A 14,545-nucleotide genomic window follows, 5' to 3' on the forward strand; every position below is an offset into this window, starting at 1 on the left:
GTAGTGAAAGGGTTAACATTTTGCCGTGTGGCAGTGAAAGGGTTAACCTTCTATATTGTCTCAGTGAAAGGGTTAACCCTTTGGTAGTGTGGTAGTGAAAGGGTTAACCTGCAACAGCCCAAGCTCGCTTCGAATATGTAAATAAAGTACTTATCGACCACAGGACAAATTTACATATCGTAGGTTATATAGCCATAAGTAATATATTGACGTATTTATGAAACATTTACAATGTGTACATATTAAAGATAAGTAATATATTAACATATTTACAAAATAAGTATTACATATTAAAAAGCCTATCGAAGAGAATGCCCCTGATACGTGTCTACGCTTGTAAAACACCTTTCTACTATTTCTCTCCATTGGAGTACGCTGTGTGTTCTCTGTTCTGCAGCTGTCGTTCCCCTGTCTGCCTGCTGAAGCCAGGCCTTGTGGCTGGTGGTGGGGCTGCCTGCCTCGCTGACACACTCTCTAAAATGGCAGATGCACAACAGAGCGAGGCAGGTTGGATTCACACACCCACCACATAGGAGCTGCAGCACGCGCTTAACTCTTCACGGCCTGGATGGGATCCGTGGTCACGGCTGGTCGAGCAGGTCTCTGTGTTGGATCTTCTTAACCCTTTCACTACCACACTACCAAAGGGTTTAACCCTTTCACACTGAGACAATACAGAAGGTTAACCCTTGCACTGCCACACACGACAAAGGGTTAACCCTTTCACTACCACACTACAGAAGGTTAACCTTTTCACTACCACACTACAGACGGTTAGTGTGGTAGTGAAAGGGTTAACGTCAGAGGGGTTCAGCAGTGAGGCAGATGTGTAATGACAATAGTAATAATTATACCCCAGTATAAATATTATTATACTGTGTTTACTGTGAGTACAGACGTATTATTATACTGTGTTTACTATGAGTACAGAAGTGAACTCATAGTACTGAATTTCCCTAACGGGATCAATCAAGGAATATCTTATCTTATATCTGATCTTATCTTATCTTAAGTATTATTATACTGTGTTTACTATGAGTACAGAAGTACTATTATACTGTGTTTACTATGAGTACAGAAGTATTATTATACTGTGTTTACTATGAGTACAGAAGTATTATTATACTGTGTGTACTATGAGTACAGAAGTATTATTATACTGTGTGTACTATGAGTACAGAAGTACTATTATACTGTGATGTGATCATAATGATCCTCCATAAATAGAAGGCTTTTTCCAGGCGATGTGTGTTGCGGGGGAGGGGCTCATATCTTTACCCTATTTATTTATTAAAATGCTTTTGCTTGTTATTTAGATGAGATTAGATTATTGTCATTCAATCTAGGCTATACCACTACATGAAGGCTACAACTAAATTAAATTGGCATCTAACCAGAGTGCAAAGTAGCAGTAAAGCAGTAGCTATACAGTGTAATATATCATGTTATCATGAAGCCACTCGGTAAATATGCTAAGCTAATGTATGTACAGTATTATTTATATACAGTGGTACAGGTATGAATACACTATGGTAGTAAACCCTACTAGCCAGTGGTATAACTCATAACTGGATACAGATATAGATAAATGTGGGTATATGTACAAATATACTGGACATGTAGAGATATATATTATGTTATATCACTGTACATAATAACACTGTACACACATTAGATTAGCATATTTATTCAGTCGTTTTTGTATATATATATATATTCCATATGATCACTTGTTACACGGTATATTGTGAATGTACTTTACTGTTGTGTTGTACTCTGGTTTTACTTATTTTAGTTGTACTGTGCTTGTGCTGTATGATGACAATATATTTGAATCTAATCTAATCCATATATAAATGTATATACAGTGTGTGTACATTGACATCATACAGTGTTATATGGATAGACAGATTGAGGTAGTTATGAGTACAGTGTAAGACAGTTGTAGGCTTGTTGATGATAGACATTGACCTACATAAATGTCTCAGTACTTTCTTTTCTCATACTCATTCTATTGGCCATGTGTGAAAAGTACTATATAGTTATTCATATTTATTATTGTTATATTGTATAAATGTGTGCATTGAAATGTCTGTAAAGTCTCGACGACATTGAAAACAAGGGTGACCTCAATTGTCTTTTCTAGAATAAATAAAGGTTTTAATTGTGTTGTTAGTAATACTTGGTAGTGAAAGCTGTGGTGTTAAATAAAGGTTTGAATTGGGTTGTTGTTAGTAATACTTGGTAGTGAAAGCTGTGGTGGTAAATAAAGGTTTGAATTGGGTTGTTGTTAGTAATACTTGGTAGTGAAAGCTGTGGTGGCAAATGCATAGAAAGTGATTCTACTGCAGCTGCTAAAGGAATGACACCCATCCCTTCCTCAGGACAAAATGTCTTCCTCTCTGCTTGCTAAGTAGGCGACACACTGAACATGAAAAGAGGAACATCCCTCATATTATCTGGTTAAGCAGATCAGTACAGATTACCGTACTGTTACTAATGCACAGATTATAATCTTAATAATATACTGTGCCTCCTCTATTGTTGGATCTCCAGGACTAATCAACTATTTTAATATATATACATAGATATTACTGTATTATATCCTATTACTAGGAATAAGTTATTATACTATTCACCAATCACCATACAGTCGAACAAACGGTTACTCAACCACCCTCCCAGGGCGACATACTTGACGTGCACGCGCCGCGCACACACACACAGAGGTTTATGGTTGAGTGTGCGAATGTGTTCTAGTATTACGTTATTATTAGCGTTATATTGAGAGAGGGAGGGACAGAGAGGGGGGTCGGTTTAGATTTCCTCTGCGTTGCTGTAACCAATCTAATTTACACAATTTGTAAAACCATTATAAGGTTATCAGTGTTTTACACAGTTCATCTGCAACACTGGGCCTCTTTCTCATTCCCAGTGGTGATTCCATCCTGACATACTGGCCTAACAAAGATAAATAAACCCACCCGTCCTCCTATTTGTGATGTAAAAATGAACTCCAATGTCATTTCTGTCCAGGTCATACAAATAGGGCACACACCAGTTAACACTACATTCATATTGGCCGAAGAAAGAACAATCATCAACTTTCATAAGAAACAAAAATCCTTTTATTTGTACAGAATGTTTTTCAGTCAAGTTTTATTTTTGGCAACGAGTTTCAGCCAATAATCTGCAGCCTAATCCAGCCAGTGTGTCGCTGATTGGTTACTTTGGCTCATACCCACCGCCACGCCCATTTCCCTTTGTAGCATAACAATGTTATTAACGCACATACGAAGTATGCGAAACATTAGTTAGTCCAAAACAATAACTGTACACAAAACAAAACGACACGTTGTTTACCAATACCTTGTAAAGTGTTTTCACTGCTGAAATGCATCGTTGGCGAGTAAAAACAAAGTGTCGATATTTATTTTTACTTGAGATAAAAACCAGGAAGCCAGGAAGTCCCCAACAACAAGACATCACACAACATGTCAGACATGTTCGGTCAACGTGCCACAGAAGTCAATAAAGTCCTTCTGCATAAAATCTTCACTTTGAATCACGTCGTCTTCTGAGGGGAAGTACTGCATACTGTCCTCCTGGTGGTGGAATACCTGCTGCTGGCGCGACCAAACCAGGAGCGGAGTGGGCGGTGGACGGGAGTCCGGAGCGCGTGCAGCGTCGAGCAGCGCGCCTCCTCCTAGACACGAGCCCAAAACCAGGAGCGGAGTAGTAGTGGTGGGCGGCGGACGGGAGTCCGGAGCGGCAGCAGCGTCGAGCAGCGCGCCTCCTAGACACGAGTCCAAAACCAGGGGCGGAGTAGTAGTGGTGGGCGGTGGACGGGAGACCGGAGCGGCAGCGCCGTCGAGCAGCGCGCCCCTCGCGTTCTCCAGCGCGCCCAGATACGAGTCCATGTCCGTGGTGAGGATGAACTCCGCCGCGTCGCTGTCCGAGCCGCTGCCGCTCGCGTCGGTCCCTATCGAGTCGGAGCGCATGTGCATCAGCTGGTACTTCTCGTGCATCAGAAACTGGTTGGTGTTCCTGGGAGCTCGCATCCCTCGCGCGCGGTTGCCCTTGATGTTCACGGGCCGGAGTGACGACACCACCACCGCGTCAAGCGGTTTGGCTTGTTGTTGTTGTTCGACCCGCCGCCGGGGGTGGGGATGGTGTTGTTGTTGGTGGTTCCCGTTCAACAGCCATCTTCTTCCTCTCCTCCTCCTCCTCTCCCCATGTCTCCCCCTGCCGCTCTTGGACCAACTGTGCCTCTTCCCCCTGTCTTCATCCTTCTCCCTGCCAGGCTTGTTGCCGTTTAAAGCCTTCCGCCATTGGCACACCGTGCCATTCCCACACATCATGTCCTCATCTGAAGGCATTACTAGACTACCCGTCTGTCTCTTCACATTCTCCCCCGTTCGAGGGGAAAAACAAAGAATGGCTTAAATGCTCTTGTTTGGGGCTGACTTCGTGGATCACCTCACGAATGAACCCCCTGAAAAGTCTACCTGTTTACTATCCTCTGGGTTTTTTTCTTGACCACTGGCTTTAGATAGTACATCTGGTGGTTTGGTCGCGGCAGCTTGCCTAGTACTACGGCTGTACAACAACACACCCCCTTCCTCCCGTTCGCCTCTACCCTTTCTATACAATTAAGTAACTACACTGCGGTTTTTTTTGGTGCCAAATATTGACAAGGACACGGTGTGTTTTGCTTCTCCTAATTATATATTTTTAGCTAAAATAGGTTTCTTTTGTCTTTCTAATGTCTCACTCTCTCTGTAATGTCTCAACAGTAGCCACAGTTCACACTCACTCCCTCGCCAGCGCGAGCCAGCGTGTTTATATAGCAGCCGGAGCGTTCCATTCTCACGTTTTTCCACGGGGGTGGTAGAAATTCGTGAAAAAATATCACGCGTTCGTGTGCGAGCGTTGACCGAAATAGTTGTTTTACAATAGTATTTACATATGTCTGTATGGTAAATTTGTATGAACAAAAGAATAGTACAATATGCAAATCGAATATAAAACGACCGTTTTAGTTGTGATCAAAGCATAGTCCACCCTCTCTCTCTGACAGAATGGACCGTTCAGTTCTTTTGGTTGTGTTGACAACAGTTGTAGTTAATCCTGTTGAACTACACGACGCATGTTGGGACAAATAGCAAAACGGTGTCACCATAATCATTCAGTTCGTTTGTAATACTTAACAATGTATTATCACGTTAACATTGACATTCACTTTTGATTAGGGCAAATAGCCTACTACTTTCAAAGTTGCCTGCAGGATATATAGGCCATTTCGTTCAATGTGTCACTGGCTCTTCAGTATAATGAGCAGTAGCTAAGGCTGCTAAACCCATACAAGGTGGACTCCATTTAAACAAAACTATAGCAGCTGCAATGCAATCTTACTAGATTTGCATACATAGATTGAGGATGTACACTGAATAGGTTATCTGAGTGCTCTGCTCAGGCACCGTCTTGCCCTGCATGTGGGATCCTGTTGTCCTTGTACCATGTGTGCCAGGGTATCCTAGGAACCGTGCAGGATATCGACACACCCAGACACATTTCAATGTCACCCAAAGAAATACATGTACACTGGTTGGCAAATATAGACCTGCAACAAAGACACATACCCTTTTAAAGGTCCAATCTGTGATCCCAATATAAATAGATGAATATAATAGAATATAAATACTTTATTCATCCTGAGGGAAATTTTGCACTATGAATCACTCAAACATGGCTACAGTAGCCCCACCGGCAAAATGAAGATAGACAAATGGAGACATGTTCTAATTATCTAGTAGTGGACTGACAGAGCTCTTCAAACAGTAGACAACAGATACATATGAGTTTTAAACTGTATTAGCTGTATTTTGGAACTGTACTATGTTTGCTTACATTGGTCATGTCATGTTTGTAAACATTGTATTAACCCCTAATCCCTTTCGGACATGCACTGGACTCCTGGCCTTAACTGCACATTAATCAGAGGGGCCATTCTTAGACCTATTTTGTAATAATGTAAAGGTCCAGTGCGAATGCTCTTTTGTGATCCTTATTTCAAGCTGTCAAGTGCAATACAGGTCCAATGCAATACACAGCTGTTACTCATTATCCTACCTAAGTAGGAGCCGCATAGGACCCTGCAGGTGAAGGTCTGACTGCCTGAATGAAAAGTAACCCACATTATAACAATCCCTTCCCCCATAGTTTAGAAAAATACATTTGTTTCTTCTTTTGGGGGGGGGGGGGGGGGGGGGGGGCATGGGATCTTTACAGGGAGATACCAGGTCAACCCTTTATGCCACATATAAGTGGTATACATCACGTGAAAACTGCGAACCTGAAGATTCTCAAGTTTTTCTAGTCATAAATCTGTTACTAAACATTGTGTTTTGGTTTGGTGCCCATTACATTTTTGAAAGGTTATAATGTATAAGGACTTGATCAATTTGATTTGTTACACAGATTTGGTACAAAATGTAACAATCTTTGACCACTTGAGTGCAATAGTCACTTTTGATGACTTGTTTCTATACAATTCACTTATATGACATTTATGGTATGACACAGGACTACACAAGCATTTTTTGTATAGAAATGTGTCAACAGACTAAAGCAGGGAACCACAATATTTTGCATACAAATTATGCAGAATGTAATATCATAACTGTCTATTATTTTTCTTGCAATTGAGCCAATTTTCCTTAGGTACGGTTTTGAGGTGTGTGTTCAACAGAATGTAGTATCAAAAACACGTTCACAAAAAGTATGGGTTACTGAATGCTGAACTGCACTGTTATAATCACTAAGCCATTGTAAGACCTTACCTGTGTCCCTGTATCACTTGTCTCTGCTGCCCTTTGATTAAAAAACGTCTGTATGTCCATTTTCCTTTTTTTTGTGGCATATTTCAGTTAGTCACAGTAAAAGTCACCTAGTAAAAGTGAGATAATTGACAATATCAAAACATGCTAGGGCTGTACCGAATAGTTCGAAGCTTCGTTCATAATGTTGACATTCTAATTCTAAATCAACATAAAAAATTGTAATTATAAATTTATTTTGAATTTTAAAATTTTTAACATTTTTACATTTTAATTTGCCAAGGTATGGCGAGTGCCATACCTTGCTATACCAAAACGACGCCCTGACCCTAACTAACCCTACTGTCATGCACTTGTCCTAATAAACTAACCTACACTGTAGCACGCAACACTTTGATGAACATTGTTACTCAGCTGATAGAGTATACCCTTCCTGATGACTTGTCGTACAGAACTTGTAAGTCGCTATATGATACAGTCAACGTATTCTTAAATAATAGCGCTGCCCGAGGCTGGGCATATGATACAGTTAACGTATTCTTAAATAATAGCGCTTCCAGAGGCTTAGTGGCAATGCACCTGTACAGTCGTTGTAACTGAGGGGTACAATTCCCTGACTGTATTACTAGATATGATACTTACTACCACTACCTTTGTACTTAATATTCGGCCACCCAGTACACGGCATAAATATATTATCATGAACACTCTCACGTAGATGAAACGGATCCAACACAAATGTACGAATTAGAAACAGGTCTTTATTTCCTACACAGCGATGGTGTGTAGAATAAGCACTTAATCACTTAATTACATTTATGAATTGAAATAGTATGCACTTTTATGGCAAGGAGTATTCGTCGGTATATCAATAGAGAATGTCCAATCTCTGAAGGCGCAGGTGGTAAATATACGACCTGGAATAGTTAAGGAATAACAGCAATGATACTTTAATGATTATAGGCTGGATACACTAGAGGGGGTTAATCCGGTCGCTTGTAAGCCGACAGGAGTAGGAGGGGGGGGGGGGGTAGAATCCAGCTGCCTCGTCCGGCCAAGGGTATCCCAGGTGAACCCACTGTAGTGCCGTTCAATGCGCCGGCGATCCTTGGACCACAGATGAAAGCAGGTGGACTCTTTGTGGGCCGGCTCTCTCCGGTCCACGGGGGAGAGACGTGAAGAGACCTCGTCTTGCAGAGCGTCTCCTCACCTTGCGTCCTCTCCAGGGGGGGGGGTTCCAACACACGGCAGTGTCGGGGGTCTTTATCCATGGAATAATCAAAGTATCCAAAGCATAATCCGTGCCTGGGAAGGCGGGCTGTCGTCGGTAGAATAATCCGGTATACAGGTCCACTCGCTCGTCGGCTCTGGGGCTCCTCGGGTGCAGCTTCACATAGGGTCAACCACCCTGGGTAAGCAGCCAGTTCTCTGCCCGAAACGATGGGGTACTGACTACGGTAGTATTCTCACCGCACGAAGCACTATATATTAACAGACTATTATTAGCTTAATAGACTACGTCCAACTCGACGATATAGTGCCAAATATGACTATTCAAATATTAATATACACGATGTCTCAATACCGATGGTAGGCGAACTTGGCCTTACTCCCACACGTGGCGTCGCAGGGAGGCTTTACGTCTGTGACTCTATTGGAGGGTAAGAAACTGGACTGAAAAGAAAGTCCTACTTTAGTAGCGCAGTATATATATGCACTATGAACAAATAGTCCCATTAGTGGTGCGGTAGCCAAATTCCTACGCGGAACTAGGACTTGTTCGTACATGTCGAGCGGTACGTTTGAACTGGGTCTGAGGGGTATGGCAGCCTGGCACCAAGGTCTCGACCAATAGTAGAATGGAGACTATTATGGGATGTTCAGTAGGCTAGAATGGATATTCAATGCATATTGTACAAGGAATATACAAGGGATATCAGGGAATATTAGAGAATATACAAATACAATTAAATATATATATATAAATAAATATATATATTCGGTTTAATCTGGCCCTTCACAACAGCCACCCCCTGAATAGGTCCCAGACCTAATCAGTTAAACAGAGACAGATTAATCGCGTTGTCTATTTACACATAAGGGGTTTGCTGTAGGGGTCAGTCAACTTCACAAAGTCATAGGGTTGTAGGGTCATGGTCATCATCGATTGTGTCTGGGAGTCGAGGCAGTTCTATGAGCCTTGCCACGGGACGGGTGTAAGTGCGACCCTGGACGAGCACTTCAGCTGCTCGGACCTTGCCGTCGGCACCGGTGATCACTTTGCTTACGCGGCCGGCCGGCCACATAGCTCTGGGCAGTGATTGATCAATAATCATGACGACTGTTCCTTCTGTCAAATTGTCTCTCTCCTTTACCCACTTCTGGCGGGTCTGTAGAGACGGTAGGTAGTGCAGTAGGAAACTGTTCCAAAACTTGTCGGCTAATACTTGGCTGTACCTCCACATTCGTCGGCCGTTCGCTTCTTCAGGCCGGTACATTGTCTGTGGTAATGCAGGATCTAGCCGCCCCATCAGGAGTGTGTTGGGGGCTCTGCGTAGGCGACCACCCACTCTGATGAGGGTATGAGCGTCGCTCTCGGGGGCCAGGTGAATTAATCTGCTGTCGGATGGGACGGGCTTTCCTCCCTGTAGACAGGCCAATTCATCGGGGAACGAGTCTCTCTGGGCTCGCTGCAGCAGAAGCAATTCTGCTTCCTCGTAGTTAGCTGCTGACATATCAGCGGGGGACTTGCACTCCGGGTGGTACCGCAGGAATGTTCTTTGTTGTGCACTCTCTATGGACGTGCAATCGTCTATGTTAGGGTCGGTGGAGGCTACGGTGCTCAATCCACAGAACACAGACTTCTTAATTTCCACCTCCTCTGGACTTGCTTCCCTCGGGATAGGCATGGGCCACTGTCCTTCCGGGAGTCTTAGGAATGCGGGGCCGTCACTGTAGACATTGCGACGGGTGAGGTCATCCAGGGGCATCCCCCGGGTGATGACGTCAGCTGGGTTCTGTTTTGTATCAACGTAGCGCCACTCTGTTTCTCCGGTTAACTCTTCGGTTAAGTCTTGAATCTCGGTGACTCTGACTCCCACGAAGACTTTGTACTTGCATGAGTCCGATTTGATCCAGGCGAGTACCGTCGTGGAATCTGACCACAGGATTGTTCTAGACACCGGTATGGTGAGCTCACGTTGGATGAGCGTGGCTAGGTGCGCTCCGGCTAGGGCTGCGCAGAGCTCTAGACGTGGGATAGATTGTTGCTTGCGTGGGGCTATTCTCGAGCGGGCGAGGACAAATGCTGTGTAGATCTCTCCCCCCTGGTCTTGGGCCCGCAAGTAGGCTACTGATCCGTATGCGACCTCTGAGGCGTCACTGAAGACGTGTAAGTCCATTTTACATGTCTCTGGTCTCACCGTGGGTGGGAAGTAGCTTCGGCGCATATTAACGCCTGGGAGTGAGTGGAGCTCCATCTCCCACTCTCTCCAGGTGGATGCAAGGTGTGCGGGAATGGGGTCGTCCCAGCCCTGGTCCTTGTCCCACAATGCTCGTACAATCATTTTTGCCCTGGTGGTGTACGGTAGAATACATCCTAGCGGGTCATATTGTCGGGCGAGTGTTGTGTACACACTCCGTCTGGTGGTCGGCGCCGCCGCCGGCCTTCCCTGCTCCGTAGTCAGGGGCTTGTGTCTGTAGTGAAGCGAATCTGTTTTGAATCGCCACACCAATCCCAGGGTCATCTCCTGGGCTTCTCCCGGGATTGTAGCCATCCAGGTCTCGCTGCTGGCTGCCTTGTCCTCGGAGGAGAGGCTGCGCAGTACTTGCGGATCGCTGCTGGCCCACTGCCTGAGATCAAAGCCGCCTTTGATCAATGAGGCGCGGAGTTTAATCAGGAGAGCCTCGGCTTCTTCCTGGGTTGAAAGGCTTTGTAGACAGTTGTCTACGTAGAAGCTGTTCTTTACGCTGTGTCGGACCTCTTCGTCCGCTGCTGGGTCCTCTGCTACATGTTTCTGTAGTGCAAATGTCGCACAGCAGGGGCTGCACGTCGTTCCGAAGGGGAGGACTTCCCATTGGTAGATGGCTGGGTGCTCATCTCCTGGCTTCTCTCTCCATAGGAACCGTAACAGGGGCTTGTCCGCCTCTACTAATCTCACCTGCAGGAACATTCCTTTAATGTCCCCGCTGATGGCCACCTTTTCCTGGCGGAAGCGGAGTAGAACGCCGAGTAGGGAGGGGCCGAGTGTGGGACCGGGCAGTAACTCTTTATTCAGATTTTGGGATCCGATCTGGTAGCTGCAGTTAAATACTATGCGGTCTTTACCGTTGTGATGGACCTTGTGGTGGGGCACGTACCACGATTCAGTGGTCTGGTCAGCCTCTTTAATGTCCATCTTTGTGACGTGTCCCGCTGTGATGAGCTTCTCAATCTCAGCGCGGTATACACTCTCTTGGGCGGGGTTCTTGGCTAAGCGCCGCTCCGTGTTCAGCAGGTACCGTTCTGTGGCGTCTGTCTTGGCGTGGAAAGTAGGCATTCCTTCTCGCCGCAGGAGTGGCGTGGCGTATCTCAACACGCCGTTGACCGGGACTCTCTTGGTCCCTGTCTCGAGGAGGTGAATTGCGTAAATGTCATCTTTAGAGCGAATGTCTTTCTTTCCGTTCTTAAAGGGCATTTGTTCTAGGGTCCATAGCCGCTCTACATGTTGCAGGAGTGCGGTTTCTCCCTCTGTGACTCAGGAGTGGAGACATCTAGTGGCTGTACTTCGGTTGAGAGATTTGGCGAGCGGGCCTTGGAGAGTCCATCCCAAACGGGTCTCGACTGCTGCAGGACAGCCTCGGGGTCCGGTATGAACCCGGTCTATCGGGACAATGAGGTCTGCATGGTCGGAGCCTATCAACAGGGTCGGCATAGCATTGTCTATGAGCGGGATCGGTAACTTGCGCAGATGTGCATATTTCTCCATCAGCTTGGCGACGGGGTATGTGTACCGCGACAGTCCTATTTCTTGGCTGGTGAAAGCGTCTGCAATCTGGTACCGGCGCTCAGGCTGGCCGCTTGCTGCGATAGAGAATGAGACATTCTCGCCCTTTATCGTCTTCAAATCTCGTCTTATTGTCCGAATTGTCATTTGGGTTTCGCTTCCCCGCAGCCCTAGCTGGGCCGCAGCGGAGGCGAGCAGCAGGGTCTTCTCTGACCCGTCATCGAGGACCGCGTAAGTGTCCAGGACTTTATTCTGGTAGCTTAGTGTCACACGCACTACTTTTAGGAGTACTCGGGCTCCACTGCTGCTGGCGGGATCGATGTACATGACGCTCGCTTTGCTGCTGGATGGTGCGGGTGAAGGGCGCCGTCTGTTACTGTCGTGAAGTATGTCCAGATGGGCTCCATCGCACTTGGTGCACCTTTTCTTTAAGCGGCATTCGGCTGCCATGTGTGAGCGCGCACAGCGAAAACAGCGCTTGTTGGACTTTATCCATTGACTTGCTTCCTCCGCGTTCAGCTTGGGGAAGGAGTCACATTGCGCTAGCCAGTGTTCTTTCTCACAGTAGGGGCACACTATCTTCCACTTCTCCGTTCTGGAGGGGGTACTGTGGCTCCTGCTGCTCGGTACTGACTCCGATTGGTGCATCACAGTCACCGATCTTCTTCCATCATTTAGTCGTCTGGTTCCTTCTCTGGAGCCAGGGGTGCTCCGTCCGAATGTATCTAGCCGTAGGCTGCTGACTTCTCTCGCCAGGAAGTCTGCTAGATCGAGGAGGTTCGGTTCGGGGCCATTCGGGTCTCTGTGGTCCCTCTGCCGCCTAAAGCGCTCCTGACGAGCGGGCGGCAGCTTCTCCAGGATCCTTTCCACATTTGAGTTGGCGTAAAGTTCATGCCTCCCCTTCTCTCTTTGCGCTCCCAACATCCCTACCAGGGACTGCACTCTGATGGACAGGTCCTCCAGTGCTCGATTGTCTATTGCTGGGGGTAAGCGGTCGATGTGTCGGATCTCCTGGATCACGTAATCCCATATGCGCCCATACCTCTGGTCCAATGCTACCAGCGCTGCTGTGTATGGGGTGGTGGAAGTCGCGTAGGCGAGCGCTATATTATGTGCGCGGGGCACCTTTAAGTGCTGCAGTAGGATGGCGTATTTGTGGCGTTCATCCAATACATCCACCAACATGGTCTCCAGACACATGCGGAGTTCTGTATACTGGGCCCGGTTCTCTTGGGTGAAGTCGGGTACCATAGGCGTGCCAATGTATGACGCTGACTGTGGATACATCGGCGAGCGTTGGGGGAGAGGCCTCCTAGGCGAGTCTCCTCCCGCTCCTTGGTATGGGCTGGTACCGGCAGTGTACCATGGCCCGCTTGTCCAGGTGCTGTTCCTCGGTGCGGGTCGTGCGTCGTGCTCACCCGTGTATAGAGTCGGGGGTCTGTAGCGCAGCTCCGCGGGAGTATAGCCTGGGCTGTACCGGACCTCCTGGTCCGGTAGAGTACTGTGCTGTCTTCGGGCGTGGTTCTCCTCCTCTTCCTCTTCGTCTTCAGTTAGGTCATCCAGTGCTTGTAGTCTCTGGTTTAGCCTCTCCACAGGATATGCTGCTCCTTCCCGGTTGCTAGGTCTCGCTTGGACCGGTGGGGGGAGGTGGTCTGTGGGGGGTATAGACCTCGTCTGTTGGTCAAGTTCAGGGTTGTTTACTCGGCTAGGGGATGCCGCCCTGGAGGTGTGTCTAGACGAGTTCCTGGAGCCTCTGGCGGAGGGAGAGGGTGTTGTCCGTCTGATCAGCTGTTCTATTAGTTGCGACTGCTGTCTGTCGCGCGCTGCGTCCCGTTGAGCACCGGCTCGTTCTCGGGCCACATTCTCTTCCATCTGAATGCGTCTTATTTCTAGACGTATCTGCTCGTGTTCGCTTCGCTGCTGGATCTGCAGTCGGTCGCGTTCAGCAGCGGCGTTCAGGCTGATGAGGAAGGCCTGCTGTAGGGTCCTCTCTGCCTCGCTGGGAGAAGGCGGTTGTATAGGGGAGCCTTCCCTCGGGGTACTCCTTGCGGAGCCTTGGAGCTCTATCTCCACGGTGCTCTCCCCGTCTTCTTCCGTGCCGAGTTCTCTCTCGGTAGCGTTGTATTCCTCCCGGGACTCATCGGGGACTACTTCTTCAGTACTGGCGGGATGTGAAGTCATGTCTGGTTCCCACTGGTCCCCACCGTGAACTTGGTCAGTTACATTAGAGCCCGTAGGGGCCTCTATGGTCGGGGTAGTCTGGGCGTTGGGGTTAGACATACTTTTACTTTCTAGTTTTACCGCGTTTACTGTTAGTAGAAGACTAGGTTGTTGACTGACAGCGTAAGCCTCTAAGTACTGAGGGAGCCGTCGTTCGCGCTGCGGGCGTTGGTTAGGAGGATCGTTTCGCGGAGTGTTCATCATAGGCCATTTCAATATTAATAACACTATATTAATATTACACTAATTACCATCCGGCTCGAAGGACCAATTGTAACTGAGGGGTACAATTCCCTGACTGTATTACTAGATATGATACTTACTACCACTACCTTTGTACTTAATATTCGGCCACCCAGTACACGGCATAAATATATTATCATGAACACTCTCACGTAGATGAAACGGATCCAACACAAATGTACGAATTAGAAACAGGTCTTTATTTCCTACACAGCGATGGTGTGTAGAATAAGCACTTAATCACTTAATTACATTTAT

At 46.8% G+C, this 14,545-nt stretch overlaps 1 protein-coding gene across 1 annotated transcript; it reads right to left on the reverse strand.

The window, feature by feature from the left end:
• Positions 1-3,111: 3,111 nt before the first annotated feature.
• LOC311230836 (uncharacterized protein) lies at positions 3,112-4,802 on the reverse strand. The gene has a single exon (XM_084317223.1). It carries the CDS (start codon positions 4,377-4,379, stop codon positions 3,498-3,500), a length of 882 nt encoding a protein of 293 aa, XP_084173349.1. The 5' UTR covers positions 4,380-4,802; the 3' UTR covers positions 3,112-3,497.
• Between the last annotated feature and the right edge of the window lie 9,743 nt (positions 4,803-14,545).

This window comes from Notolepis coatsorum (genome assembly GCF_963971535.1).
Source record: "Notolepis coatsorum genome assembly, chromosome: 6".
Taxonomy (NCBI): domain Eukaryota; kingdom Metazoa; phylum Chordata; class Actinopteri; order Aulopiformes; family Paralepididae; genus Notolepis; species Notolepis coatsorum.